This window comes from Hoplias malabaricus, chromosome 7, assembly GCF_029633855.1.
Source record: "Hoplias malabaricus isolate fHopMal1 chromosome 7, fHopMal1.hap1, whole genome shotgun sequence".
NCBI lineage: Eukaryota > Metazoa > Chordata > Actinopteri > Characiformes > Erythrinidae > Hoplias > Hoplias malabaricus.
In genome coordinates, this window is record NC_089806.1 from 23,046,753 (window position 1) to 23,073,984 (window position 27,232).

At 40.3% G+C, this 27,232-nt stretch overlaps 1 protein-coding gene across 1 annotated transcript; it reads left to right on the forward strand.

Moving 5' to 3' along the window:
- The first annotated feature begins 11,905 nt into the window (after positions 1 to 11,905).
- prdx6 (peroxiredoxin 6) lies at positions 11,906 to 18,744 on the forward strand. Its single transcript, XM_066677779.1, has 5 exons — positions 11,906 to 12,065; positions 14,744 to 14,900; positions 17,241 to 17,387; positions 17,467 to 17,613; positions 17,733 to 18,744. The coding sequence occupies exons 1-5, from the start codon at positions 11,974 to 11,976 to the stop codon at positions 17,859 to 17,861; spliced, it is 672 nt and encodes a 223-aa protein (XP_066533876.1). The 5' UTR covers positions 11,906 to 11,973; the 3' UTR covers positions 17,862 to 18,744.
- The last annotated feature ends 8,488 nt before the right edge of the window (positions 18,745 to 27,232 follow it).

Consider the following 27,232-nt stretch of genomic DNA (forward strand, 5'->3'; position numbering starts at 1 on the left):
CAGCTCTTTGGAGTTTAGCTCTTCAGAACGCTCTTCAGCTCTCCTCAGACTTCTTCAGAAGCTCTCCAGACTCCCTTATGGCTCTCTCAAGCAGGGTCCAGACAGAACAAATCCAGAACATAGAAAGAAAATGTAGAGAGAGAAGAAAAGAGGAGGGGTGGAATGAAATAGAATTCGTTTCCTGCCCGGAAGCTCAGCTAAGAGAACCCAGAAATTCCAACCAGAAGTGTTTTTTATTTCTAGGAGAAAAACTATAGTTTAAGAAAAGCTATACTTTAAATCCAACAAGGCTCAATGCCATGCCCAGAGCATGAAAGAGACCTCAGACCTCTGACCCTCAAAGTGGTGACAACAGCTTCAGGGTCAGCGATGAAGAAGAAGGCCACATGCTCCCTCGGAATGATCTTCTGAGCAAAGGCCCAGGAAAGAACTGCATTGACATGTCTCTCACAAGGAGGCAGATCAGCGATGACAGAGAATCCCCACAGAGACCTTCAGACTGCCACCAGCTCAGACGGAGTGGTCGCCGTATCTAAGACTGTGTCTCTGGCCAAAGCCAAGAGGAACAGCCACTGCGGCAATACTACGAGACCTGTGTCTACAATGCTCCAGAAAGTCTCGTGCCGGAAAGCACTGTGCGTCAGTGACATACCCCCAGCTATCTCCATTCCATCTCCAGGGATATGTAAGGTCACTGGTTTCATTTCTTTCATAGGTCAGGAGGTTGGTGCTGAATGCCTTGCTGGGATAAACAATAGCCTTTTTAGAATTTAGGGTAATTATCATAGAGAAATTCCCTCGTATATTAATCTCCATGCTCCCTCATGTATCACTGTAATCCATTTCATTATATGAATGTATAATCAATATTATTATTTGATATTACATTTAATAAACCAGTAGTGTGATAAAACCAATCCTTGGTTATTTGTTTGTGTGTGCACCTTTCTTTTATGGAATTATTACTTTTAGGTCAGATTCAATTTCGGAGCCAAGAACCTACAGCGAGTGAATAAGCATAATAATTAATTATTCATTCAGTAATTCATTATCTGTAACCGCTTATCCAGTTCAGGGTCGTGGTGGGTCCAGATCCTACCTGGAATCATTGGGCGCAAGGCGGGAATACACCCTGGAGGGGGCGCCAGTCCTTCACAGGGCAACACAGACGCACACACATTCACTCACACCTACGGACAATTTTGAGTCGCCAATCCACCTAACAACGTGTGTTTTTGGACTGTGGGAGGAAACCGGAGCACCCGGAGGAAACCCACGCGGACACGGGGAGAACACACCAACTCCTCACAGTAATAAAAAATTATAAATAAATAAATTACTTAATAATAATTAATTTTAGCTAATTCTACTATATAATATGTAAAGTAATCCAACATGATGACCTACATGTCCAAGCTAAAATTGGACAGGTAAAGACACTACATATAATTTAATAGCTCCCAACCATGGAGCTTAACAAAATGTATTAAATATTCATTCATTATCTATAACCGCTTATCCAGTTCAGGGTCGTGGTGGGTCCAGAGCCTACCCTGAATCATTGGGCGCAAGGCAGGAATACACCCTGGAGGGGGTGCCAGTCCTTTGCAGGGCAACACACACACTCACACATTCACACCTATGGACACTTTTGAGTCACCAATCCACCTACCAACGTGTGTTTTTGGACTGTGGGAGGAAACCGGAGCACCCGGAGGAAACCCAGGTGGACATGGGGAGAGAACACACCAACTCCTCACAAAAAGTCACCCGGAGCGGGAATTGAACCCACAACCTCCTGGTCCCTGGAGCTGTGTGACTGCAACACTACCTGCTGCACCTCTGTATCTGCATTTGTTATGAGCTCCATCTGGAAAAAGCACAGCAAAACAATGGGATGTATTTGGTCTATTCTTGGGGATATTGTATCCAAAAGTATGTTTAGACAATTTAAAGGCAGAGCATTAGCCATTGATTCAGAATATGCCTTTTTAAACGGATTCATGTTTATCAACTAAATATAAGGGTTATGTCTTATAATATTGCATTCATTATGAATGTTTATGTAAAGGGAAAATATAATGTGGTAACATTTCAAGAAAATCAGGCAATAGAAAACAGTGAAACCTATATATGAACAAAAATGACAAATGTAAATAAATATATAAAAGGCAGTCACTATGACTTTATAGTGCAACTAACCTTGAAGATGCATCAATCTGTTCTTCCAGTAATGTAAGGAAGTCTGAAAAATAAATATATTTATACAATTAATTCATGTTAATGTTTGTAAAAGAACTCTCTGTGTACTCTCAGTTTTGAAACTGTCAATTAGAATCAGTTTCTGATCATGCAGCTGCTACTATCCAAATGTTCTGGATTGGAGGAAAACTCTCAACCCAGCAGTGACATTGATGTATATAAAAAAACTCAGTAACTGTGTTACTACATTTCTAACAGTACCATAAAAATTACTGTGAACATCACCACAAACTCTACCTTCAATTTGACCATGAAAACCATTCTGAACACCGGGGTGAAACACTTTCTTGAACACCAAACCACCATTGTCAACACCATCATAAGCATCACCATCAACACAGATATCAACCACATTTTGAACAACACTGTCAACACCACCATCAACACTGTCTAGTGATGGGTACAGGGAATCAATTTCTCAGACACCATGCTGGTTACACCTCATGAATCTGGTTCTAAGTTATTAACAAAATCCTCTGCTTTACCTACATTAGAGCTGCAATTAGAGATTGCAGGCCAGCTTGTCCCTTTTTTAGTAGACAGTGGGGCTACTATATCAGTACTAAAAAGGGGGCCTCTACAGTCTGAGCCGCATTTATTTAGCAAACAGTTGTAGTCAGAGCGGGTGGGATTCCATTGAATAAGTCTTTTACTGACAAGCTATAGTGTTATCATGCTGAAAGTAACACAGAACTACAACATTCTTTCTTTTTATCGACAAGCTGTCCTGTCAAATTGTTGGCTAGAGATTTAATGTGTAAATTAAATTTGCAATTGTCGTGTACCAAACGCGTCTGGATGGGATAGCATTTAGATCCATCAAACCTCTGGTGTCCCATTTTAGAAAACTTTAAAACTAAATACAGTGTTGTAAAGGATGTGAATGAACTGCATTGTACTGAGAGGGTGGAGGATTGGCCTGTTGATATGAGGCATATGTGTTTGTTCCAAAAAAGAGATAGGGAGTCTGTCTCTGTTGATACATTGTTCATAGGGGAACAATGGGCCAGCTGTACTGTTAATTTAACATCAGATCAACAACGGTGGTTTCAAGGGGAGGTACCTCATATTTCTTTAGCTAAAGAACAAAACCAACAGTGGAAAGACATGTCAAAGTACATTCTGCCCTGTTTAGAAGCCACAGATTGGTGACCTAGTGGATGTGAAAATTGGGAGTATACTGATTATTTGAAAGTGCAAAAGGCATGGATTCATCAAAGTTTTTCGGCTCAAGCTAAGATTTCTCTTTTGTCACAGTTCACTCATATTCCAAACCATGTTGATTTCCTTGATTCAATTGAATCATGGCTGTGGTCAAATAATAAATATGATGTAGGCCTAATGAAAGGAAGCTAATGAACTAATTATAACTCCTAAGAGTGATTATAGTCCATGCACAACCCAATATCCTCTAAAAAAAAGAAGCCATAAATGGCATAACCCCTGTTTTCAACAGTCTGCTAAAAAGGGGAATTATTATTGAATGTCCAGACTCACCATGCCGTTCTCCAATCTGGCCTGTAAAAAAATCCACTGCTCCAGGCAAACCCGCACAGTGGAGATTTGTTCAAGACTTGCAAGCTAGTAAACAAAGCCATTCATGCTCGAGCACCTGAGGTGCCAAATCCACATACCATATTGAGTCAAGTTCATTGTTCCACAAGTCTAGGCTGAGTCACCATCTTTCTTCAATGTTGCATTGAAAAATAACCTCTCTAAATTTGTTTTTCAAGGGAAAAGCATATTACTCCAATATGTTGATGATCTTCCACTTTTTGAGTCACCAATCCACCTACCAACGTGTGTTTTTGGACTGTGGGAGAAAACTGGAGCACACGAAGGTCACAGACAGTCACCTGGAGCAGGAATCAAACCCACAACCCCCAGGTCTCTGGAGCTGTATGACTGCGACACTACCTGCTGCGCCACCGTGCTGCCCATCATGCATACAATTTTTTTTTTAAATGTTTAACCTGTCTGAAGATAAATTAAACAAGTGCAGTCCAGCATGCCTACACACATGGACATCCAAAACCTGATATGTCGTTTGATCACTTACAAATGGATTTCATTGAACTGTCTCCATGTCAAAAAAGGAAATATGTGCTTGTGATTGTTCACATGTTTTCAAAGTAGGTAGAAGCCTACCCTACCACTCAGCAGGGTACTCTAACAGTTGCAAAAGCCCTAGTGATTTGACATTCCTAGGAAAATATCCTCAGACAATGGACACTCCTTTTTAGGAAAAGTCCTGACACACATCAGTGAAGTGATTGGCATGCCATTAGACATACATTGTGCCTATTACTCACAAAGTGCAGGTCTGGTCTACAAAAGAAAAAACTGGAAAGCTGACCCTTGGCAGAGACCATTCCAGGTGCTTTTGACTACTCACACTGCAGTAAAGATTGCTGAGAGAGACACCTGGATCCACATCTCTCACTGTAAATGTGCACCAGCTCCAGACTAACCACAGATGTGATGACATCTATACACAGACATTTTAAATGGGATGGCATAGCAGCTCTCTTGGTTGTATGTGCCATTGTCATAGTTTCTGTCTGGGCAGCAGTGAAAATATGCATGGATTCCAAGCTGGATGATGGACTGGGACTTAGAGACCCTAAAACCAACACCATCTGGCAATATGTAAATTTCACAGTGTTAAAGAACAACCTGATTAACACTTCTTGTATTGTGTGTGCTGTTTTACCCCATAGTGTTCATAATCCTTTCCCTAAGACACACGCAACCTGTGATTTAGGTGACATACAGAACATTTTGTCACTAACGTGGAACATGAGCAATGATCCTAGAGTAATGAACCTGACAACTGGGGGTAAAATAGACATACCTTTTGTTCCCACGAAACACAATTATACACTGTGCACTTATCACAATGAAAGAACAGGCGGAACTGCAGTTGGACACATTGAGCGCAAAAAGTGTACTCTTTGGTGCAATGGGAATTAGAACCAGAGCCATCTTTCACTTGTAGTGGGCCAAATAGCACAGAGTTCTCTAATTTCTTAAATAGGTTTAAGACCTCGCAGGTTACAGGTATGGCTTATAGTGTTATGGACTGGTGTTGGGATTGTGGGAATGATTTATTTATGTATTTACAGCATCAGTGGGTTGTGCAGTCCCATACAGGTTGATGTGCATGTTGTAGTTCATTCAGCACCACATCATGATTTGCATGATAGCAAACGTGATGTGAGCGCAACTGATGACCTTTCTGTACCCAGTGAACATAAATTAACAAGTCAAACTATCAGGTTCTTCAAAATTTTATTTCCCAAATTTGGGGTAGCCAATATCAGAAGACAATTAAACAAAGTGAATTATAGATTACCCCTTCCTGGATCACCACGTTAATGTGGTGGAGGGGTGTGTGTGCCTGCATGAGCCTAGGAGCTATGTTATTGTAGGGTCTCCCAAGGCAAATTGGTCCTAGGTGATGGGCCAGACAAAGAGTGATCCATAAGACCCTGATGAGAGGTATAACAAGGACACAGCTTCCCTTACCCTGAGTAGGGTTACTGGGGCCCCACCCTGGATCCAGTCCTGGGGGAGGGGCTCCTTTGCGAGCGCCGGGTGGTCGGACTTTCACTCATGGGCTCAGCCTGAAGGAGCAACATGGATCCACTCTCCCATGAGCCCACCACCTGTGGGAGAGGTAGTAATCCGGGTCTGGTGCATTGTGGATCGTGTGGCAGCTGAGGCTGGGGACCCTGGCATTCTGATCCTTGGTTACTGAAACTAGCACTTGGAACATGGAATGTAACCTCTCTGGTGGGAAAAGAGCCTGAGCTGGTGCGCAAGGTTAAGAGGAACAGGCTAGCTATAGTTGGGCTCACCTCGACACACAGTATGGGCTCTGGAATCAATCTCCTTGAGAGGGGCTGGATGCTCTTTCACTCTGGAGTTGCCCAGTGTGAGAGGCCTAAGGCAGGAGTGGGCTTACTTATAGCCCCCTGGCATAGTGCCTGTATCTTGGGGTTTACCCCAGTGGACAAGAGGGTAATTTCCCTGCGCCTTCGGTTTGGGGAAAGGGCTTTGACGGTTGTTTGTGCTTATGCACCGAACAGCAGTTCAAAGTACCAGGCCTTCTTGGGGACCCTAGAGGGGGTGCTGGAGAGTACTCATTCTGGGGACTCCATTGTTCTGCTGGGGACTTCAACGCTCACGTGGGTAATGACAGTGAGACCTGGAGGGGCGTGATTGGGAGGAACAGCCCCGCTGACCCGAGTGGTGTTCAGTTATTGGATTTCTGTGCCTGTCACACTTTATCCATTATAAACACCATGTTCGAGCATAAGGGTGTTCACAAATACACCTGGCATCAGGACAACCTATGTAGCGTTTTGACCTTATTCTAACTCGTTCTGATTAATGACGTTTTAACTAATGATAATAATTGTTATTATTACGATCGACTTAAATGACAAAAACATTAACAAGTAATTGGAGAGTGAATACTGTCATCGCTACGTGAGTTCTTCAGGATTTTCAGACTCTTAATGAACAAGCTCTACACACAGTTATTTCAAATAATGGAAATATTTTATTAAGAGAAAAGAGAATATTTAATAAACATAGCACAATCATAAAAATTCTCACGGGATCAACACAGGTCAAACCGGTTCGAATTTAGAGACTAAGCGAGGCTAGGCGATATGACTTGGAAAAGATATGTTGCTATGGTCTGATTAAGATTATTTTACTAAGAGATTTAATTCAAATTTCAGCTCTGGAAATGATGAATCTTAGCTTACTTTTCTGTTGATTTCAACCACTCGATGGGTACAGAGGCGCTTTGAGGGAGAGCGGAGTCTCGCTTGGTTCCCGCAGTTCTTCCGTGGGAGCTTTTCAGGCTGGGTCAGCATAGACTTAGTCACTCTCGAGTCAGGCCGCCTCGGGCGTGCTCAGAGCGTGGTGACGCAGATGAAGGGATTTCCTCTGGCTCACTGTCCTGAGTGGGATGTTCCATCCATATGGAAGCCTTGGGACAGAAGTTTGCTTGTCCTTGCAGTTTCCAGAACTAAAAATCGAATTAATAAGCCTATACTTATTTTACGATCTCGGCGGTGTCTCTTACTCTGGCCACGAATAAGTTTCACCTGCTTTGATCAGTCGTGAGATTAAACTTGGATGGGCTACAAACACAAATAAACAAAGAAAAGATTACTAAAAAAAATTGCTCGACGTTACTCTGTAGTTTCTGTATCACACTGCTAACTAGCACAAGGTGTCCCTTGGAAGTTGAGTGAGGTCCTTTGTTAGAGTCTTTTTGAAGAAGCGTCTTGTCAGCGTAAAGAGGAAGGAAGAGCGTCGCAAGCGAAGTGAAGAGCGACGTGAGGAGCATAAGAGTAAGAGTGTAAGCTTGAAAAAGAGCAAGAGAGCTAGAGAGCAAGAGAGCTAGTTCAGAGAGTTGGGCAACTCCTTTTAGATGTGGCGTGGTCACGCTCATTTGAGAGGTCTCCTTTCTTTGATTGGATCCTGGGTCTGAGGCTCACGTGACCTGTTTCATGTTTCAGAGAGGGAAGAGAGCCACGTATACAGAGAAACTGAATAAAGTAAAAAATACTTATACATACTTGTGGTATAGCACAATGAGTGTCCTGGATTATTAATATCAAATATCTATGTATATATATCTTGGGTATTTTACGATTACATCCCACTACAATATTATGTTAGAAGTTAGAATTTATTCGTTTTCCTAAACAGAGAAAGAAGATTGACAGGCGTATCGGTGCAGCGTCTGCAGTAATGAGGACTGTGTACCAGTCCATTGTGGAGAAGAGAGAGCTGAGCAGAAAAGCAAAGCTCTCGATTTACTGTTCAATCTACGTCCCAATCCTCACGTATGGCCATGAGCTTTGGGTAATGACCGAAAGAACTAGACACACAGACACTTTTGAGTCGCCAATCCACCTACCAGTGTGTGTTTTTGGACTCTGGGAGGAAATTAGAGCACCCGGAGGAAACCCCCGCAGACACAGGGGGAACACACAAACTTCTCACAGACAGTCACCCGGAGCGGGAATCAAACCCACAACCTCCAGGTCCCTGGAGCTGTGTGACTGCGACACTACCTGCTGTGCCACCACTCGTCAGACTTGTTAATTTGAATACAATATGACGAGCAGACAAAACATTATTTTCAAATGCAATTAGTGATTATAGTTGTACTATAAAAATTCAGGAGGTTCAGGGTCATGTCTGTATGTAGCCTTTGAATTGTACCTAAAGAGCAACCTATGAATATATTAAAAAACTGAAAAACGCATATCCTCTATTACCCCTGCAATATATTACACAGTGACACTATAATCCAATTACTGTTTCTCACACATGTCTGGTCAGCATGAGATCTGGAATGCTGAATGTTTGCATGTGTTCTCTGTGAAAAATTATACGGATGGTTTGATAATACTTACCATTTCGGGATCTGCACTCTGCAGTTAACACTGCAAACAAAACCCCAAACAAAAAACAACAACATGTTTAATAGCCCATCTATCATACATTCATTCATTGTCTGTAAACCTTATCCAGTTCAAGGTCGCGGTGGGAGCGGAGCCTACCCAGAATCACTGGGCCCAACACGGAATCACGCCCTGGAGCGGGCGGCAGTCCTTCACAGGAAATGTATGAGCGACTGGATGAGTTTGTGAAATTGTGCACAGGTTTGAATAAGTGAAATTGTCCACCTGATTGAGATGAAGCCATTACAGAAAATGAATGAATGAATAAATGTATTTGTGCTCTTGTGTTGTGACAATGTAAAAAGTTTCTTTCTCCTGAAGACATTTAAAAAATGACATCATTTATTTTTTGTTTTTAATTTTGTAAATTTCAATACATTTCCTAGGCAGTTTGTTTTGAGCGTCCGGAGGTTGTAGTGGAGACCCATTGAGCTGAAAACTGCTGATTATTCATCACTTCTTGTGGAGCTCGGGATCTTCCCCCTGCACTTCTGAATGTCAGATATTACTTCAGTGACCTGCAAAAAACAAATGGAAACTGTTTTCCTCAGAAAGAAGTGAGGAGCTCATCTGAAAAGCTTCCTCATCCTCTCTCTGTGAGACAGACACTACACTTAGGACTTACTCAGTTCCAGGCCTAAATGGTGAAACCCTGGCTCCTAACTAGTCTGGTCTCTACTTCTGAGTCCTCACTCCCTGCAACACCTCAGACTGACACTTTGAAGGCAAGACAATGACAGATATTAAACAATTGATAAATACCTGGAAAAACACAGGTGGTGCTGGGTTTATTTACTCAGAGCAGGAGCTACCTTTTGTAAAGGCTCCTCACTCTCTTCCTGAAAAAGAGGCACACTCCAGGGACAGGGACACTCCAGGACCACAGCAGGTGCAGTCCACCACACTCACAACATCTTCAGTCTTCTCAGGCTTTGGATGTTCGTCCTGTGAAGACTGAGATGTGAGGATCATGGTCTCCATGCTCGCCTCCTCTGACCCAGCCGGTGTTCTTGTGGAGTTGTGGTTGTTCTTTATTTCCACTTTCAGGAGGACTCCACACAAAGTCTTGGATCCAGGTGTACTTGTGCACCCTGGGCTGCTCCTACTGTTCCTCATCCATCCTCTCTCTACATGAACAGTTTTTGAACTGCAGTATTAAGCTTCCTTTAGAATGTTATTTACTGGTCTCCAGCCTGTATGTCCTTCCCACTTGGCAGTCAAGCCATCCAATCAGAAATTACCTTTGTCATTTGAAGTTTCTGATTGGCTGAATCTGAGGCACATTGTAATGGCTGTAAGTGTGGAGCGAGCATGCAGGTCAGAGACATCGCGCACACGGAAACCTTCTTGCTCGCTCAAAATATCCGCGCGGCAATATCCCCACGTGCGCGCAGAAACCTTCTTGCTCGAAATATATGCACGCGTGCAGAATTGTGGCACAAAAATAAGGCCATATGGGTCCGCTCCTGTCTTTTGCCTCGGCACCTGCACGTGGTGAAGACTAGCGGTATCAGTATCAATATTGGCGATACTGGCCCTGTATTTACTTGGTATCGGATCGATACCAAAACTCCCAGTATCGCCCACCTCTAATGGGGAGACTAGAGATCTGAGCTAAGCTTCGAGTTAAGACATAGACTCTGGATAATTTGTTCATTCCAAATTTTTTAATAGTAACAAATTGTGTACACCACAGTGGATGGAAGATGTTTGGGTGTTTCTGAAAGGGTCAGGTGATCCTGCCGTTTTTTTTTTTCTTCTTCGCCATTTTTTTCTTCACCAGGTGTGAGCTAAGCTTGACTCTGGATAAGTTCTTCATTCCCAATTTTTTTAAAAGTAACAAATTGTGTCCACCAGTTTGGGGAAGCCCCAGTAGCCACCAGAGTGGATGGAATATGTTTAGGTGTGTCTGAATGGGTCATGTGATCCTGCTGGGTTTTTTTTCTTCTCCATGAATGGGGAGACTATAGGTGTGAGCTAAGAATCACTGGGTGCAAGGCAGGAACTCACCCTGGAGGGGGCTGATTTAAAAGTTATACTCTGGATATAATAAGACAGAGAATCCAGACAGCCACCAGAGGTAGCCCTCTGGCCTGAGGTTTGTGGTGGAGTTATGGGTGTGTCTGAATGAGTCATGTGATACTGCTCAGATGTTTTTCTCTTTGTTTTTTATTAAGTCACCACAAATGATGAGAAAAGAGCTCTATCATTCTATATAAGACACAGAAGCCAGATAGCCACCAGAGGTAGCCCTCTGTCCTGGAGTGTATGATACAGTTATGAGTGTGTCTGAATAAGTCATATGATACTGCTGAAGTGTTTTTTGTTCTTTTTTTATTCACCATGAATGAAGAGACTAGAGGTATGAGCTAAGCGCCAATTTAAGATGATGATTCTGGATATTTTGTTCATTCCAAATTTTTTAATTAATAACAAATAATTTCCACCAGGTCAGGGAATCCCTCAGCCCAGCGGCTGCCTCAGGCTCCGCCCTACAGCGAGCCCCTGGGCTTTGGGGAATCCCCAGTGGGTGCCTCAGGCTCCGGCTTAGCTCCAGTATGCCTGAATTTGGCTACTGAATATAGCGTGGATCCACTAAAAACTAAAGTAGGAAAATAAATTTTCCATCTAGTCTTTCTCGTAGGGAACAGTATACCTGTATAGTATAAACTGTACTGACATGAAACACCAGATGGACTATCCAGCTGTTTGGATACTGAATATAGCATGTAGCCACTATAAACTGTATTGACGTGAAACACCAGACAAAATATCAAGGTGTTTGGATATTGAATATAGCATGCAACCATTATAAACTGTACTGACATGAAACACCAAACGGACGATCCAGGTGTTTCGATACTGACTATGAGTTTAAACGGCAATTTCGCAGCATTAAACAAAAGTATTAACCCTAAAACCTACGTGAACTCAAATGAAATGAAATGCAATTAAATTTTAACCTTTATCGTTTCTAATCGATTTGCCTGTTGCAATAAACCAGATACTCCTCTCACTCTCTTCTAAATTGCGCGGGTTCTAACTGCGCATGAGCGTTGACCCTTACAAAAAGGGTCCCGCCCAAAAGCACACCCACAAAAAGCGTCATACTTAGCCTGAGTCTGATTGGTTCAAAGAGTCTCTGCCCTCCATTCACATTCAGCTCTTGGTCGTTTGTGTCTCACTCTGCTCTCAGCTTGCGAAGACATACGCAAAAATGCCGGGGGTCCTGCTAGGAGACGTTTTTCCTAACTTCGAGGCCAACACGACGACTGGCAAAATCAAATTTCACGAATTCTTGGGTGACTCGTAAGTAGGAAACAGTAAACACGGATATACCGGTTCACCGTTGAATATACCTTGTGGCTACGTCAGGCCTGTCAAGAACCATGGTAACGGAGCTAGCTTTAGCATACGGTGTTACAACACTCAGCATTACAATTTAACAAGTTGTCAAGCATTTAGCAATTAATACTGAACAGCACTGCAGTAAACGAGTAAACCCGAAGCTCATTGTCTAGTTAACGTTGTCTAATACCGCAAACGGCACCCTGCTAACCTGTTTCAAACACTGTCGACACCTCGTGGACTTCACACTAGTGTATTTGTCTGTTCATATAGCATCAGAATGAACGCCTAAAACATACGCTATATTAGTGCTTTGTTTGAAAATGTGTTTTAATGGCATATATTTGCTCTTGTGTCACGAAAATAAAACTACGAAATCACTTTATAAAATTCCGGATTGTTGTATAACGACTGCATTTAAGGACGTGTAACTGAAGCTACTTTTTTTTCGTTTTTTTTTTTAAAGTTGTTTCGTTATTATTTGTTGAGACTTGTGGTGCTCCATTAGTCAATGTGGTTATGGAATAAACGAATCAGTCAGTTATTCTCGTTGAAACCCTCATACATAGTTTTCTTTTAAGATTTGACACTTGCACAGTATTTGAGAGGAGCATACAGTTGCACTGTCACGGTGAGTGGCTGAATACAGTGCCGCCTTATTTCGGTTTGTCTAAACTTTGGAATTGGTTCTCTCAAACATCTGTGGAGCCAGGGGAACTGTTCATGATGTCAGCACTTGCACAACTTGGATACTCAATATCTTATCTTAGATTGGGTGTGCCTCATTTATGCACCTGCATTTAAGTCAACACTGGTTTTATGGAAAACTTATTAATATAATTAATAACATTTTATGGAGGTCCATTCCTTCCATTTGAAACTCAAATAGCAGTGCTTGCCTCATAATATGAAACGTGTACAAATCTGGTTCATTGTTGCCATCTAATAAATATGACATGTTACCTTATGAGAGCCTGTACTTTTTAAATTTTATGACAAGACTTCTTACAGAAAGGTATTTCAGTACTTTCATGTATTCCAGAATAGTCTGGGCCCTTTTCGTTGTTACTCATTGAAGTCCTAGGTCATAATTGCTTATTCAAATTTTTTTCATTTTTATTGGATAACAAATGGCTATATATTAGCTTTTTATAAATACAATTTTATATTATTCTCAGCATTGTCCATATGCTTGCATAATACTCCACAGAAAACTCCCTCTGGTATCGATAGCTCATGGCCATGTGAAGGACAAACAGTTTCAAGGATCATGTGGTTTCATCACAAGATTGCATGTTTCTTTGTGCAAAAATCTGGCCTATGCCTTTGTTGTTAAGAGTGGTGTTACAACTTGCGAAATAGATTATTATCCCCTGGTGCCATGTTTATTTAAGAGATGCAGCCTGATCTATCGTGTTGGATGCAATTCAAAAGTTTTGAGAGGAGAAAATAATTTAATGTGAGGAAAAATCACGTCAGACAACGAACAAACGAGAAAACATTTCCTGGAGAGAAAATACACTTTGAGTGAAGAAAAACGCACCTTGTCAGGTGTGCCAAACTGCTCTCGTGTTTTCCCTGCAGGCGAGAGAGAGTTTTTACGATTGTGTTCTGACATGGGGTAGCCGTTCCAGACAAAACACACCCCAAAATACAGAGGGAACAGGAGACAATGTATTTAATACATACAAGCACTTGAATTAAACATATTGTCTTGTTTATGTTCTCACGTTCATGTTGTCTTCCCATGGAAATAGAAATGAAGGTTTATTGAGCTCTATTATTTAAAGTTATCATTATCGAGCAAAAGTTAATCATGAAACAAATTAATATTGTTTTCTCACCCAGCGCTAGTTCATTTTTTTTTTTAATATATATACTTACACTCACTCCACAGTCGTGGAATAATATATAATCACAATACTTTTAAGGATCTCAAACAATTTTTGTAAGTGAAACATGGATGAGGTAAAGCGACTCAGTGGGAACACTCAGCAAGGCCTATAATTAAGTTCACAATAGCAAGATTTGCATTAATGAGTGTCCCTGGACGGTGGCTTTAAAATCTTATCCCTCTGAATGAATTGACGGTCCTGATGAGAACACACTCATGTAGGAGTGGCTGGGATTTTTATTTTAAACCTTGCCTGGTGCAGTATTCTGTTCAATCATATCATTTGGCTGTGGAGCCAGACTGTAGATGCAGCTGTTGTGTAATTCATGAGGTGTGTGCTTGCTTAAGTTATGGACACCTGTTGCATCAGCCTTAAAACAACAGCATGAATTTCCTGTGAAGCTGAGGGCTTTGGTAACACTGTACATGTCATAAGTATTATATTAGTCTCAACCACAGAGGCTCTGCCCACAGGTAAATGGAAAGTCTGATACTCAGCGACTTAAGTTGGGATTCTGCAAGTTGCATTCTGATTGCCTATCTGCATCCTCCTACACCAAGATAGCAGACTTTTGATTGGTCCTTTTGCATCTCAGTCAAATTAATTTTCCTGCAGTAGTAGGTGACTCTTGGCCATGTTATGTCTAGGCAGTCTGGCAATGTGAGACTAATATTAAACTCTTTTAACTGTCCTGGTGTTTCTGCCTCTCTTTTGTCCACCCCCCCCCCCAACCACCACAAATAGATGGGGCATTTTGTTCTCTCACCCCCGTGACTTCACGCCAGTGTGCACAACCGAGCTTGCTTGTGCTGCTAAGCTCAGCGATGAATTTAAGAAGCGTGGAGTGAAGATGGTTGCTCTGTCTATAGACAGTGTAGAGGATCACTGCAGTTGGAGCAAGGTCAGTAAAGTGAAGGGAACAGGGACCAGGGATATTTTTTTTTCATTGAAATGGACCACTTGCACAATGTACAGTGAAGTGTATCCGCTTTCTAAAAGACACATCTGTTTACCAAAATGATAATGAGATCTGTTCACTTCTGCCTAGCGCCAATCAACCCTTACCCTTTGGTCTGTTTTTATTACTATATATCTGTTTTGTGCATGATCTTTTTATAAAAAGTTTTTTTATTGTAATGCCTTTTATAGCTTTTATTATCATATATCGTCTCTGTCCGATTAAAAAAGTGTATCTCCATCTTTAGCGGTTTTCGCTTTTTACATGTATTAAATGTGGCCATTAATCTCTAATTGTTCATAGCAGGTAATATCAAAATGGCCAATGAAAAGCTGAAAAAGCAGTTTCTTTTACAAGTATCTGCGTTGACTGCTAGACCTGTCCATCAAAACCGCGTATCTCCCCTCCCCAGTTCTCCCTGTACTGTTTGAGTGTCCATGCAAAATTTAATGGCTGTTTACGCTTACTCAAGTGAAATATTAGACCAGTGTGGCTATAATTAATCACAATAAGGATTAAATATGCTGATTTCGATCAAGTATAGTAATGATAGACTCGGAGGTGGTTGTGGCTTGTTGGAGTCCACTAAAAGATGTTTGTCAATATTTGCTGTCTTCAATACACTTCAATAAGTATAAAGTCCATATTACAGTGTTTTAAAACTTTTGGACATGCATCTAATAAACATTTTTGCTCACTCTGTTAGCCTAATCTCTTAATTATCACTTAAAACATTTTATACTACAACAAAAGATATCAAATGCACTACAATTACAACTACGCTAATTATAAAAAGATTATTTTTAAGTAAAACTTTTAATTGTTCTATCAAATATATTTCTAAATATCTATATGGTATCAATTATAATTATATTGCTATGGTTTAATCACCCAGGCCTAGGATCATTCTTAGGACTGTGGTTGCATGGTATTGAATTGTGCTGGTACAAACTGGATCAGACACAGCAGTGCTGTTTGTCTACATTGTGAAATTTTGTGTCTGGACTATTCTCAGTTTACCAGTGACATTTGAGGCATTTAAAACCTTTAGCAGCACTGCAGTGTCTGATATACTCCTACCAGCACAACACACACTAACGCCACCACCATTTGACTGAAAAATATATTAAAATGTTTGAAAACGTTTTCACTGAATAAATTGGTTGTATGGTGTGTAATGCCAACAACACACTCCAGAACAGGACAAAATTAGTGTCTTCATATACACAGTGTTTTTGACTAGCCTGCCTGCAGCCCAGATCTGTCTCTTACTGAAAATGTAAGAATGCACAGAATATCTATCTTTTTTTTTTGTTTTATTAAATTATTATCATTTACAATTATCATAAACATTATCAGACATTCACAACAATACAAACTTTGCCCTAACAGCTGTCATTAACTGCAGGCATCTAAGTGACCATCTGATTAAACTTGACGACACACACACACGTGCACTCCTTTACTGATCAGATAAAGTCTTTTCAATGAGCTGATCCCAGACTGGTTACCCCAAGAATTAACTTTCCACTCTGATTGTTCGGCCTGGCACCACCTCAATGTGGTTTCAAAAGGAAAAGGAAGGGGTCATGTGTTTGTGTCTGACCTACTTTGATATTCTGGGGCAGACTCCTTGATTGGCCAGTATGTCAAGTTACTAAGTTACAAAGGCCCAGCTTGCCTTTATGGACTGAACTGGAGACGGATTGTTTCACAATCCGTTCCCTGCAAACTCCTAACCACCACATTTCTCCTCAAGCATTGCATAATTCAACTTTTTTGTATAATACAGACTTGTTTGGTTATCAAAAGCTTTTTTTCTTCCTTAACCATTAAGGAGTATAAGATAAGTGTCCGGCCTTACAGTAAGTTCACGCCCACACTCAAGTACTTGCATGTGTGCACTTTCACACAAACCTTTGGCTGAACTTGTGTGAATGTTGGAAGCTCATCATTCCCATAGGACAGTATTATGTTTGTCTGTAGTCCAGTAGCTGATTAAACCCATTATAGTCATCTGTGAAATAAAAGCAGAAACTGCTTCACTGTACTTCTAGATAAACCTAAAACCTATCAAAAACTTCTTTTCACTTTAGTATTAGAAATATTGTATTTATTTGAAAATATTTACTTATCCACCCTCCTGTTTTTTATTTAAAGCAGTTCCAGGTGTTTTATAACCAGTGCTGTATAAAAATACCTGGGTTCAGGATATTTTTTGTATATCATTAATTATCTTTACTAGCCTAAACAAATATAAATTCTCACATTCTGTGCATGTAGGATGTAATGGCTCTTCACCCAGACCAGGCAGCTAGTCCTCTGCCATTCCCAATCATAGCAGATGATAAGCGAGAACTCTCAGTTCTGCTGGGTATGCTGGACCCTGATGAGAAGGATAAAGATGGCATGCCGCTCACTGCACGCTGTGTAAGTTTCCATATAAATATGATTAATTGAATTTATGTAAATCCATTGAAATCACTCTTGCAATTTTTTTAATTAATAGGTGTTTGTAATTGGTCCTGATAAAAAGCTGAAGCTGTCCATCCTCTATCCTGCCACTACGGGGCGCAATTTCACTGAGATTCTTAGGGTCATTGATTCTCTGCAGTTGACAGCAACAAAGAAGGTGGCCACACCTGTGGACTGGAAGGTAATCAGAATCTTATTTGGAGAGTAGAGACCTTGGCATATTCATATTTCTTTTGGCATAATATATTATATAATTGTAGGTATCATGTTTGATGGCTTACTTTTTCTCTTTCTCTCAAGCCTGGAGATGAAGTCATGGTCATACCGTCTCTCTCAGATGATGAAGCCAAGAAGCTATTTCCTGCTGGTTTCACCACCAAGGATGTGCCTTCTGGAAAGAAATACCTGCGCTACACCCCACACCCATAAGCCTCAAGTAGGAATCTTGAAAGAGAATAGCTTTGGCCAACTAATTTGTGACCTTATTCCTGTCAAAAATGTATCTGTGTGTATATCTCTACAATCATATTCTGTAGTCTTTCATATCTGTCTTCAATTGACTCAGTCTATTCAATAGAGCTGGAGCATAACATTTTCTTCCATCATGGATAATGCCAAGCTCTAACATATAGTGCCTTATCACCAATAAAAACACATTTCCTTTAGTATTCACTATAGTTAGTATAGATCATGCATGTTACTATAAATCCAGATATCTGAACAAACTCTGAAAAAGCTGATTATGGCTATGGGAAGTGATGGGTGTATTTAGAAAATAAAGGAGCTGATATGGTTTACATTTATAAGTTTGATATGTGAGCGAAGGGAGGGAGAGAAACCTGACCACACAAACATTCTGCAACAAGAGCTATTTTGCCAGCAGACAGGTTGAGTGTGGCAGGTTTCATTGTTGGCCTACTTTTGACTTTGAGTGGACTGGATGTTAAAGTAGGCCTCTGGACATGTCAATTGTCTCAAACTAATTTCCAATACAATTTGTTTTATCATATTTGATTTTATCATAAATATGCATAAAATCACACACTTAACATTTATTACAATAATGTACAATGTTCATTGCACTTAATTCAGAACTACTAAAATGTTCTGATCTTGTTTGCACTAAGATTTGAAAAATTAAATGAGTTCCAAGACCTAAAAGATTTACTTGTTTTTCGTGCTGAATTATAATGTGGCATGGACAGCAGATGGCAGCACACGCTCAGTGAATGTGAGAAACGCTGTGCTGCTTGTGCAATGTAAAAAAATGTATGGTGTAATGATCAACTTCAGTAAAGATTGTTGTCATCTACAGATATCAGTACATCTGGGTTTTTTTGTGTTTACCTTCTGTTGTCAGTGATCCTTGCTTGTTCATGAGAAAGAATGTTCCCAAATTGAAACATTAACACACTGGTTGTCAATGAGGCATGAAGCATCTTAATCAGGAGCATTCCATCTGTCCAATTAAAAACCAAAGAATGTCCCCAGGCCAGCACTTAGCTGAGTAAATCATTGACACACAATCTCCGTTCCTCTTCTAGGAGCAGGAAATGCAGGCTGCCTCTGGCCTCGAGCCTTCAGAGGCAGGTGAGAGGCATGGTGGTTAGAGCCTCTGGGTGTGGGTTTCCAGAGCAATTCAACTCACATAACTACAGCTCATATAACAGTGTAAAGGTCTTGGTAGCTATGGAGCTCTGTGGTTTGGATTGAAATGCTCTGGTGTGATCTGGTTGCCAGATCTCACTCTGCTGCTCTCTCACTCCTTCAGAAGGTCATGGATGTGGGCTGGGATTTCCCTCATTGTCCATGGAGGGTTCTAGAATGCATACGGAATGTCTTTGATTATGAAACCACACCCACTTTCTCTGTCAGTGCAGTTTGACCAGCCAATGGAGGGCAGCAACCCTTTAACTCCCTCATTTCAGGCAAGAGCATGACCTCTATAGCTGGTAATTAAAGCTGGTTTTGGCATGTGTGAATTCTATCTGTATTAAGTGGTCCCTACGTTAAGCTTAGCAAACACTAGATGGCAGTAGTGCATTACTGCCAAATTCCTTCCTACAAATACTTGGTAAACCTAACCCATTACTATAGTTAGGTCTGCCCTTGATTTGCACCCCAGCACTGCTAGTTCAGAAGATGGTTTAAAGTGCAAATATCCTAATATTGAAATGTTTTACAGTTAGAATACTTGACAATTTTCAGTAAAAGGTATAATGCCAAATTTAAAACTTACCCTTTTAAAATGGCATTGCTTTTTATATGAGCAAGTTGCTAATTCACCAGAGATTACCCAGTTATGCAAAGTAGCTCTGGTTTCACAATGATCTGATTTTATTTGATGTTTGGACAGCTGTTACTGTATTACTGGTCTGAGCACCTTCACAGATCATGATAAAGATTCATGTATTATACTTTTAATAAGTAGGGGGTACCACAAATAAAACCTAGCGGAATATACTAATAACTATCAGGGATTAGAAAGCAATCATGGTGCAGCAAAAGTTAAAACAAGGTTTTTAAAAAAATAGCAATGACTTAGTACAGTGATATAAAGCAAAATACAACAGGCGTTGCCATTTTTATATCAGCATACCTACCTACTTGTCAATAAACCTAAAGATTATTTAAAACTTTAAAATACTCAAGTTATATTGTAACTTTTTATCTCTGTTTCTGAGGTTTTGAAACTACTGTAAAAGGATCTAAAATATTGTGCAAGTGTCTTCATTTATACAACATTTTTAATCCTGAAGCTGCATTGCTTTATACACGAAAAATGGTGGAAAAATAAATAATTCATTCATTCCTGTTCTGTAACTGTTATCAGGAAATTGATGAAAATTACCATCACGATCACAGTGGGTCCAGTACAGAATCACACCCTGGACAAAGCAACAATCCAAACCAGAGCAATGCATGCTCACTGCTCAGTCAGTCAGTCTCTCTCTCTCTCTCTCTCTCTCTCTCACACACACACACACACACACACACACACACACACACACACACACACCTGTGGGTAGTTTCACACAGCCAGTCCACCTACCAACATGTGTTTACTTCCAGTTCTCCAAATTTCTCTGGCACACTAAAAAAAAAAAAGCTATGTAAGAATACTGTCTTTCACCAACATGTGTGTTTCCCACATACCACGGTTTGCATTTTAAACCCAGTTTCAGACTGAATAACATGTGATTACTGAACAGCAGAGGCCATGCTGTGCTGTAGTAATGACAGCTATTAAGTGAGGTATTTACTGCTATCCAAAAAGCCGTGTTGCTTAATATGATAGTAACAATCCAGACAGCTGATTCCTAGGCTGAATTTTGTCTGTAAATTTTGGGATATTAGGAAAGCCCTTGTTACATGTTACATTAAAGCAAGTGAAGTAATAAATAAATAAATAAACAAACACAGTACGCTTAACCTCATTATCTTCAATGGTTTGTGTGGTACACCAGAATATACTATCCAAAATCAAAAAGGACCCTTCATTTATTGTAATTCTTGTCAAATCCAATATTAAGTACAACTTACTACATTTTCTGAATCAACTTGTAAATATATTAATCTTCAGTATTCACTGTGTTTACTCTTTTCTTTTATTATAGCTTCCATTCGTTCTTGCTTTCAGATTTTCAAAGAAATTGCAGGGGTGCTAGTCTGGTCTTTGTCTCTGATTATATTTCTCATTGTCCCACTAATCTCACTGAATGATGTTGAGGTCTGGGTTTTGGGGTGGCCAATCCACTGTTCTGAGGACTCCTGCAGCTCCGTTATGATGTTCTGTGATGCAAATAATGTCTTTTTTGGTCTAAACCTTTTTTTTTTTTCAGAAATGCTTTCTTGACACATACACATCCTTTCCGACACCATGTCTGGTCTTCTCAAAGTAGGAGGATGGACACACACTTGTATATATTTTTTCTCATGACTCTTAGACGTGAAAGCTTTAAGTACACTTTATTGTGACAGTTTTGGTGGTCTTCTACAGTAGTTTGAAGTGAATCCTTTCACTTCACTTTTGTCTTATGCAAGAGAATTTTCTGATTTCTGACTGTTTTGACTAGAAATTACTTAAATGAAAAGGTGGTCTTTTACATTTATACAATATTGCACATAAGGCAGCCTACTTGTAAAGGTCTTCAGACAGATCCCAACAGTAGCCATGAAGAGACAATGTGGAAGTTAAGCCTGTGCCCTGACCTCTAGCACTAGTAAAGTTTACAAGAGAAAAGAAAATGCCTGCTTGCTTGTGTGTGTGTGTGTGTGTGTGCATACATTTATGAATAGTGTTTATGTGTGTGTGAGATAGCTTTGTGAGAGCAGCAGGGCTGACAGGAGCACTTCAGAGAATAAGCAGCAACGCAGCTGGAGTGACAGATGAGAAGGATGGTTTATAAGGGGTTAGATGGACACAGTTACACACTGACATGCACTAGCACACACACATGCACAAATGCAAAAGCACCCACACCACTGACTCTGTTGATCAAACACATTTCTCAAATACCAGACCACAATGATGGGTGAAGGAGCATTTCGAGCAATGTATGCTTACTGCATCCTATCAGTAACCACCTCCTCCCATCACCCACCCTACCACTACCTCACACAGACATGCACAGGAGAATCAGACTGGTAGTCTCCATTTTGTAATTCCTGAGAGTCTAATAGTCACCTCCATCTCCCAGAATAACCTATGGAAATTAAGGGTAGAAAGTCCAAGAAGAGTAGCTTTTATCAAACATGCAAAACCTGTTAGGTGGACAAACCTGTCGCAGCTTAAGTCATAGGAGACAAATCCACAGTTGTTTCTATCCATCATTCTATGGCGAAATATAAATTAAAAAAAAAACAAAACAAAGGAAACCTTTGGCAAATCAAAAAGATTCTACTGTTCTCAAACTAGTGAAACATCCACCACAGAGCCCAGGCCTCACCATAATTGAATATGTTCGGGATTAATTGGGTCATGAAAAGCAGACATGCAAACAACTTCTAAGACTGAACCTTTTGACTGGTGTGAAAAATATCCTGGCATTTTAAACAAAAATGTATTATCAGCTCTTACTGCTGAAACAATTGAAAGCTGTAGAATAGGCCAAATATTGTCAGAATAAATACATAAGAATCTGATTTTATATGAAGTTTTTTGGGAATTCTTTGGTTATACATGTGTTTTCTACAAAGAAAGGAACAAAGAAAGAGTGTGTGCCCATATTCCATACGTGCAAAATGTGTGCTCCATTTCTCTGGGGACACCAGGGTGCCAGATGTCAACTGGTATCACATATCACTCAACAAGACTGTTCTTACTCCCCATAGAATACACTCTGCACTCTGTCCATGGCTAGCACTGCCAGCTAACAAAGGACAACAGACTAGATATGGCAGGAGTGACTGCTATCTCAGTTCTGCTAATAATACATAATAGCAATATGCTAACTTGTGCTAGAAGATTCTATGTCCACAACCCCCAGGCATTTTTTGCAATGCATTAATTTATTGTCAACAGCATGTTTTCGCATGATGTAAGTGCTTCAGTTTAATGTTAGCATTTAGCATTTTATGGAGCAGTGTTATGTTATAACTGGACAAAAGCTATGGGGCAGTACTTGGGATAACAATAGTAGGCAGCATTACTGGTCTCCATAAACCAAACTGGGGTTTGATTCCCAAGCAACCACACCATGCTCTGTCATTGTGAAAGATTCCTAATTACATATTTTACTACTTTCTTTCACACAATTAACAATCATTTTAAGTTGCTTTGGATAAGAATGCCAAATGTAAAATGTACAGTTAATTGAGCTTTCTGTCATGGCTGCTATATAGTACAACCCCAAACCCACAATTAAAGCCTATAGAAATATTAGCCAAGCTTATGATCTCACATACCCATTTAAGTTATATTTGGTGTTAGCCAATGACATATACATTCTCAGCCATTTTTGGTGTTGTTCTAGAACCTTGCTTACTGTACTTTCAAGAGTTTAGTAAGGAAATAATTACAGTACCATACGTCTGTCTTCAGAAAGTTAATGGAACTTTCTTGCATGGCTGTTTCATAGCAAGGAATTCTCAGTCTCACTTATACAAATGAATCTAGGCTAATTCTAGCAGATTAATGCTATCTAACCATTCATGTGGTTATTCACAGCTGCTTTGATCATTTTTGTGTTACTTTGGCAACCTGCTCACTGTGTTTCTGGGAGTAAAATTGGACAATAATAACAGGGCAGCGCTCAAGTTTTCAAAGAGTTAATGGGACTTCTTAGCTCTGCTGCTATTTGGCCAAACCTTTACAGAAAGTCCCAGTTAAACTGATAGAGCCTGGGAAAGCTAGCGAGCCTTTGTTTTAATATGTGGGTTATAAGTGCTCCCCATATGCCATAGGTCTTTAAGCCCATGAATTTCAATACCACGAAAATTACTGTAACAAATCACTACATCTGCTTGTCACTAGGAATTTCATTTCATTAGCCATATGGTTTCTCCATCCTGCATTCACAGTTTATGGCCATATGTCCTTCGGTTTTGAAGACCAGTGTGTGTGTGTGTGTGTGAGAGAGAGAAAGAGACATCCCTGATTGTTTCATAAGGATTTTGTGCATTTCACAAAACTACATAGTCCTAGACACAAACAAGCTTACATTATTTTTTGATAAAGTATAATACTAACAAAGAGAGCCTTATTATAGTTTTGAAGTAAGATATTTAACTGTCTGTTCATTATGTTCTTTATCTTTTGCCTTCTGGGTTTACAGAGAACAGTTAGAACAGTGGTTCTCAAATTATTTAGACCAAGTACCACCTTTATCAAACCAAAACCTGCATGTATCACCTATGGGTCTTATTACAGAAACATATATGTCCCTGGTTCTTCCTCAGTTCAGGGAGCAGGTGGCAGGCATTCATTCATTCATTCATTCATTGTCAGTAACCACTTATCCAGTTCAGGGTGCCAGTCACTCACAAACACTTTTGAGTCACCAATCCACCTACCAACGTGTGTTTTTGAACCGTGGGAGGAAACTGGAACACCTGGAGGAAACCCACACGGACACAGGAAGAACACACACTCATCACATACAGTCACCCGGAGCGGGACTTGAATCCACAAAGTCCAGAAGCTGTGTGACTGTGACACTACCAATTTGCATGTTTGTACTTGAAATTTTCATGCTTTACACAAAATTATTCTAAAATAACTACTAAACATGAGAGAGAGTAAACAAGGCCTAAACAATGTTTTAAACACAATTACGTATTTATGAGAACATTCAATATTTATGGGAAATAAGCATTTTGAAAGAAATAAAAATGAGAAAACAAGTAAATTTAATATCAGTTTAATAGGCAACAGGTGAAAAGAGCACAGTGCAAATGCACAAACCTGCTCTCAGCACTTGTGTTAGGAGATTAAGTCGTGGCGCAGATTATTAAACACTGTTTTAGGACTCTAATGATGTAAATAATGGCCATGGTGTTTTCCTTCAGCTAAGCGTTTTTTTTTTTTCAGTTTTGTCTTCATGTGTACAGGATTCTCACTATGTTTCTCTCTACTTTTACCTCTGGATTTAATTCTTCTGGACTAAATATAGAGTATGTTTTGGCCGTTGTATTTCTCGAAAACTACACCCACTGAATGTAGCAATAGGTGAGACGTATGCTCAGCATGCAACTCAGAACTAGGCTTCTGCAACAATAACCAGACACACAACATCCTCACTTTTTTTTTTTTTTTTACTTACTGAGAAATGCACCCTGGCTCTCCCTCCCTGAACAGGGGCTGGAGTGGGTGAGGGGAGAAGCAAAATGAGCAGTTTAGATTATGTGACGTTCTGAACATGAGCCCTTTTAAGCAGGACCTAAACCCAATCCCCTAAACCTTCCTACAATAATTTATCAGCCTGCAAACCCCCCCAACCCCTGCAGACTGTGGGGTAATACATATTTACATGTACGTAATACATAATTCATTGCAATTCATTAATTCGAGGTGCACCCATTACCAACAGGGCCATAGAAAAGTATACAGGTTTTTTCTCACCCCTTCACTAAAGATCCCTCTCACAAATGTGTTTTTTGTGAAAATTAAACAATTATCAAATATAAATTCCTGACCTATAATGCTCTCGTGGCTGAAGACATTTAATAACTAAAAAGAAACTGTGGTCTTTTTTGTTAATTTTTTTAGTGCTTAAGTTACCCTGTACACCGCGACCCTGAATTGGATAAGCGGTTACAGATAATGAATGAATGAATGATTGAAGTTACCCTGTATTTTCTCTGGTATTCTCTAGAACAACAGGTCATTTTACCCTGAAACATACACCCACAGACATAGAATCCTCCACGCAAAAGCTCATGACCTCAGCCAAAATCATTTCAAGGATCTGATTTAAAAGCTGGGCAGAGAGATAGATCACACACAGCAATATTTCAGACTCCATTGGGACAACTGACTAGTCTGGGTACAAGAGAGCTCTATACAGCCACTAGAGTTACAGCTACAGAAATAGAGAAGACACAGAAAAATTGAGCATGAGCTGCACCATTAGGTTGACTGATTAACTGACTAAATGGGTAAAATGTAATTGTTCCATGTTGGGATGCACATATATATATATTCCTAAATCCGACTGAGTGCGTGGGTCCGTTCCACTTATAAATCCAATTCAAATAAAGATTCATTAATTTGATAGCGATGTGATTTGTGATCTCACAGAGTACTTCAAATGTAGGCTTGTAAATACTTATTTGAAGTTTTGTAGGAAAGCACGTCTTTATTGAACAGACATAAGTGTAGCAAATTCATCACTAAAAATATTCATTCATTCATTCATTGTCTGAAACCGCTTAATTCAGTTTAGGGTCTGGAGCCTACCTGGAATCACTGGGCACAGGGCGGGAACACACCCTGGAGGGGGCGCCAGTTCTTTGCAGGGTGACACACACTCACACATTCACTCACACACTCACACCTATGGACACTTTTGAGTCGCCAATCCACCTACCAACATGTGTTTTTGAATCGTGGGAGGAAACCAGAGCACCCGGAGGAAATCCACACGGACACAGGGAGAACTCCTCACAGACAGTCACCTGGAGCAGGACTTGAACCCAAAACCTCCATAAAACATTTTTTTTATTTGACAATATATTTACCACCATTGGTCACCTTTCAATCACCTATACTCATCCAACTCAAATTTTTGTCATCCTAGCACTTATTCACTCACTCACTCATTTACACATTCACATCAGCACTACTAGATTCGTTCACCTTTATTGGCCCACCTCTATACATCTTTCCATCCTAACAAACATACACACACACACACACACGCACACACAGTCTGGGGCATTAGGTTCAGCCATTGCTGTCTTGAATGCATTACTGTGCCAAAATAAATCAGGGGCTAGTTGCATCTAACCTGAGTAATGAAAACAGCCATGACAGATTAAAACACTCTCTCCCTTTCTCATTCCCCCTCCTCTCTTGCTCTCACTCTCACACACACACACATACACTCCTCCACTTGACTTGCCAAGCGCTCCACTCAGCCCACAATGCAAATGGCACACACTCCATAATAATGACAAAAAGGCTTTGGCTATTAAACACAGACACATCAAACAAGACAGCAATAACGGAGCCAAGAGTCCTGCTCCAGCAGGGAGAGCCCAGAGCCAGAAAAAGGCCTTCCCAACTCACCCTGCCCACCACTAATCACTGCTCTCTCTTGATAATACTGTGTCATTTGCTATAGCCCCCTAAATGAATT